We start from the raw sequence: 5,481 nt of genomic DNA, 5'->3' as shown, positions 1-5,481 counted from the left end.
ACCTAATGAGAATGTGACAGCATAACAATATGCTAGTGGGCATAGTTTGGCAGCCATATCACTAAATTGAATCATTAGGCTTAACATACTGAGCATAGATCATAGCACAAAGACCCTAAAAGCTCATGTTAGGTAAAAGACTAAAAGCACACATCAATTCTAGGCTAACAGGGGAAACAAACACCTGGATTCATGCTAGTTGACTATACATAAGAGAAAAAGCTAAACATTGAAATCTACCCTAGAGATTTTAGGCAGTGCTAAAGGATACAAGATTAACAAGTCGAGGAGTACAATCACCAGAATTGCAAATAGCAGAAAAACTTGTTCAACTGGACATTAAGACAGTATTGTAACATGGGATTCACACAGTCATGGTCAGTTTGTAAAGAAACATTTGATTAACCATAAAAGACTCAGCATAAAGGAATTCATTCAAGCAAGGAGACGATCCCCTAAGAGTTTCAGTATAAGAACCCAAGGCAAGGTATGAGAAGGATCTCATAACAAACAATAGGTAATCAGAATACTCAGAATTATTAAAGTTGCACACATATAATAGGCATGCATCGAAGCTTAAAGTTCAAACAGGTTCAGATGCTAGAAAAACATAGAGGCACGGAATTAATTCCAAAGGAAAACAAGAATACCAACAGTGGCGAACAATAGCATATTGATTCACAAAGGCCTAAATGACATGAGCACACAAAGCATGAACACAAGCAAAAATAAAATTGTGAGAGTCTCAGTATTTACCAGTTTGCAGAACTAAAGAGCAAATAAAGTATAAAACTAAATGCCAGCAGCAGCTTGCTTATCAGTAGCAAAGAGAGAACGACAGAAACCCTAAAATTATCAGTGTGTCATAGTTTCCAAGGGTCTCAGATGAACCCCGAGCAGTGCTCACACTGAGAGAGGTTAAGCAATCAAATTCCGGTGGCCTTGGCTTTCAGCTGGCCAAGAACAATAGATTCAGAATAGTATTGAGTGAGTGAGAGTATGAGAGAATAGGTCTTGCGGTCCGTTAAAGGGGTTAGGGGAGGGGTTTATATAGTAGTGGAAATCGAACAAGAAAATATAGAAAATAATTAACCAATCACAAAATAAGGAAAAAATATCACATGCAATCAGTAATAGAACCGGTAAAGGGGAAATCAGAATTTCGAACCCAAGTTGAGATGAATCTGGTCAGAAATGCGAGAATCATTCATTGTAGAGTATATATCAATAAAATATTGCCAGATCTTCACAAAATCGGAGTCAATCAGGCCTGCTCTTGAAAGGAGTTCTTGCCAAAAATAGAGCAAGAAATAAGTAACACCACGGATGCGTATACAATAGCAAAGTATCACAAAATAGGTAAGTAAATCATGGATTGATTCTATTTTTAGGTTGGAATCGGAGAGAAATCAGGAGGCGGACGCTAGGGTTTCTCAAAAGAGGAAAGGGGTTGAGAGGTTTTGAGGGCGGCTGATAGAGGAAAATGGGATTAGGGTTTGAGTCATGGGGATATAAGGAAAGGTGGGGAATTATTATGGGTCGTTAATCATTTGAGATCAATGACCAGGAAGAAAAGGGGAAATGGGGCAGGTCAGGAGATGGGTATAGGATAGTGGGCTGCTGGTGCTGGGTTAAAGGGTATTCGACAAGGTTTTTGGTCCGAAAATTGGCCCTATATTGGGCTAATAATTAAATACACGAAAAATGTCAAAATATAATTTATAAAAATAATTAATAGATAATAAAATATTACTTGTGCAATAAAATGATTGAAAATATTAACTTCACATTTATAAAAATATAAAAATACTATTTTAGCATGAATAATGTAGTAAATGTAATTATGCATGGAATATAGGCTATTATTATAAAATTATGTAAATGGCTCAAAATTGCAAAGATAATTATATGAAATGAAGTAAAATATTATAAAACATATATGTAGATGTAAATAATAAATTTAGATGATTAATTCATCACAAAATAATTTGAAAGGATAGTTAATAAATATTCAAGTAATTTAAATGCAAGAAAATTAATTCTAAAGCTTTAAAAATTATGAAACTTATACAAAATACTTGTATAACTCTTGTAAATTAAGTAATGATGCAAAATGATATTTTGAAAGTATATATACTATTTAAAAAATTTGAGGGAAAAATTGGGTATCAACAACCCGTCCATAGGTTAATGAGGGAGGCGGAAGAAAGAGCAAGAATTCCATAGTTGGGCGTTTTAGTCCAACCACAACCAATCGAAATGGAAAAGAATGACGAGAGACCGGTGATTGAGGCTGCAAGGCCTAGTCTTGCGAGCATCACTCAGGCTATCATGAAGCCTGAGATAACTAGGCACTTTGAGCTGAAATAGTACATGGTGCAACTGATCCAATCCACAAGGCAATTTGTGGGTTTACCAAGTGAAGATCTGAAGAGGTACATATAGAAAGTTTTGGAGATTACGGATACATACAATTATCTGAAGGTCCCCATGGACTATGTCAGACTGACCTTGTTTACCTTTTCTCTATTGGAGGAAGCAAAGGAGTGGTTGAACAAAGAGCCAGCAAACTCCATCCGAACATGGGATGATCTAGCACGGAAATTCCTTATCAAATTCATTCCCACAAAGAAAAAAAGTCAATGAGAAGCCATATTCTGGGGTTTCAACAAAAAGATGGCGAGACTCTACGTCAAGCCTGGGAGAGATATAAAAAGCTACTGATTCCCACATCACTGTCGGACATATGAAGTCATGGGTCATACTTTTGTTGATGGGTTAGAGGAAGCATCCAAGATGAATCTTGATTCGGCCTGTGGAGGTAGTTGCATGTCTAGGCCGTATACTGAAATCTAGATCCTGCTGAACAATTTCACGGCTAACGATAACAATTGGCAAGGAGACGGGGAACCATGGAGAGCACTTAAATAGAAGGCAGCAGGTGTTCTTGAAATTGATGATTTCTCATCCATGAGAACTGATATAGCAAAGTTATCCAATCAGGTAAATAAGATGACGATGCAACAAGCACAGCAGATGTAGCAAGTGCAACAAATGTGTACATATTGTAAAATTTTTGGAGAAGGTCACACGAGGACCAGTGTCCGGTAAATAATTTATTTATTATGTGGGCCAATATAGTAGAGGTCCAATGAACCAAAATGCACAATATGGGATCACGTATAATCCCAACTGGAGGAATAACCCGAACTTATCATGGGGTGGAAATCAGGCTACTCAAAATCATACAGACCTCAAGGGAACAACAATCAGCCCAATAAGCCACCACAACAGGTAGAAGAAAGCACCAACGATATGTTAAAAAAGCTGTTAATTGACAACCAGTAGTTGAGGACTGATTTTCAAAATTTAGAAAGGCAGATTGGGCAGTTAGTTGCAGAAAAAAATCCCCGACCTAATGGAGCACTCCCAAGTGATACTGAGAAAAATCCCATTGAACAGGAACAAGCAATAAATCTAAGAAGTGGGAAAGCATTAGAGGAGCTGCCACCTAAAAAGTATGTGCCTAAAGATGTTTTTGAAAGATTGGTACCTCAACTAGAGGTAGTAGCTAAAAAGAAAGATGATGAACACATACAAGAGATAGAGGTAAGGCCACTACCGCCTTTTTCTCAAAGGTTGCAAAAGTCGAACGATGTGTGTCCAAGTACAAAAAGTTCTTAGATATCTTGAGCCAGGTGCGTATGAATCTACCTTTGATAGAAGTGCTGCAAGAAGTTTCTAAATATTCTAAGTACCTGAGAGACATTATGGACAAATAAAGAAGGTTGACAGAGTTTAAAACGGTTGCACTTACAGAGGAGTGCAGGGCTAGAGTACAGAGTAAGCTCCCGCCTATATTGAAAGATCCAGGTTATTTCACAATTCCCTTGGCAATTGGAAAACACGAGGCTGGTAGAGCCTTGTGCGGTCTGGAAGCGAGCATTAATTTGATGCCTCTATCTGTTTTTAAGCATCTCGAATTTGGAGCACCTAGGCCTACCACTATAACTCTACAGCTAGCAGATCGGTCATTAGTTGTGCCTGAAGGAATAATTGAAAATGTGTTGGTACAAGTGGGGGTGTTCATCTTTCCCGCTGATTTCATTAATTTTGACTCTATGGATGATGAGGAAGTTCCAATGGGCGACCACTCTTGGCCACTGGAGGAGCACATATTGATGTGATGGAAGGCAAGCTAAAGATGAGAGCGAATGATGAAGAAGTTATATTTAATGTGTACAAGGTGCTCAACCTGCCCAAGCATTACAAAGACTTGTGCATGCTTTCGGCGATTGAACCAATGGCAATAGTGCCCGGGATTGATGTGAGTGTTGATGCCATCACAAAGAGAAGTGAGTCTGAAAAGCTTCAGTTCATTGAAGATGTAAAATTGTGTAAGGGAAAGATAAAGACGTTGCGTGACAAGAAACTGGCGTATTGTGAGCTTAACCTGTGTCAATCCGTGCTTGTGCGTAAGTCGAGATTGAAGCTCTTCCCTATAAAGCTACAGACTTGATGGTGTGGTCCATTTGAGGTAGTTTGTGCCACAAGTCATAGCGATGTGGAACTTAGGGATCCTATACATGGTGACACATTTTCGTCAAAGAGCAAAGAGTTAAACACTATTGGGGTGGTGGCGTTCATCGTCACCAAACTTTGATAGACTTGGTGGATGCTTGATGGAACACATTGCGCCGTATCGTGACGTTAACGAAGGTGCTTTATGAGAGGCAACCCATGGTGATGTTGTAAACGCCATGGCATGACGTTCCCTAAGGCGTTTGTTGGGAGGCAGTCCAATTCATTGTTTAGATAGATTAACTAGATTTTTCCTTTTTTTAGGTTCTAACAAAATTTTGGGTGAATTTTGGTGTTTGAATAGGTACGGCAGCATGAAGGGAGATCAAATAAGTTGATAACGAAGGTCAAACCACAAAGGATATCGCCATAGGCTACCCATCTCTAGGTCAAGCTCTCCCTACACTAGGCGTCGCTAGGCTTGGATATCGCCCCACAGTGAGCGTTGCCCACTCTGCCGTGCGGTGTACCTCGCGGTCATGCTCGCGGCGCCCAGGTAAGTTTTCGCTCCTCTCTTCTTTTCTTCCATTCCTACACTAGTACACACACCCCCATTAACCCCATAGGAATGTGATTGTTGAGTACATGAGTGCTTACACTCAAAAATCCCAAGCTGATTTGGGAGGGTGAGGCAATCCCTCACCCATGCAAGAGCTTACACACAACTAGTGCGTGCTAAGTATTTTTAAGTTGCCTAAAAGGCAACGTTTGTCCCAATTGGAGCCCGAGTCTCTAGAATTGAAACACTAGTAGATTGTGAGCTTAATTAACATGAAATTGTAAGTGTGGGGTGGCTCACCGGAGTCGGGTTATATTGTTAAAAGTGTGCTCTATATGCTATGCTTACATGTGAATGAATTGATTGTATGACGCTAACATGCTTAAATTATGCTAGGTGAA

The 5,481-nt window shown here is 39.3% G+C and overlaps 1 protein-coding gene across 1 annotated transcript; it reads left to right on the top strand.

The window, feature by feature from the left end:
- Positions 1 to 2,754: 2,754 nt before the first annotated feature.
- Positions 2,755 to 4,187, top strand: LOC104112484 (uncharacterized). The gene is made up of 3 exons (XM_070180837.1): positions 2,755 to 2,821; positions 3,374 to 3,638; positions 3,788 to 4,187. The coding sequence occupies exons 1-3, from the start codon at positions 2,755 to 2,757 to the stop codon at positions 4,185 to 4,187; spliced, it is 732 nt and encodes a 243-aa protein (XP_070036938.1).
- The last annotated feature ends 1,294 nt before the right edge of the window (positions 4,188 to 5,481 follow it).

The sequence above is a fragment of the Nicotiana tomentosiformis genome, chromosome 7 (assembly GCF_000390325.3).
Source record: "Nicotiana tomentosiformis chromosome 7, ASM39032v3, whole genome shotgun sequence".
NCBI classification, from domain to species: domain Eukaryota; kingdom Viridiplantae; phylum Streptophyta; class Magnoliopsida; order Solanales; family Solanaceae; genus Nicotiana; species Nicotiana tomentosiformis.
Note: the sequence above shows the minus strand (reverse complement) of the source record. Positions and strands in the feature narration are given on the sequence as shown.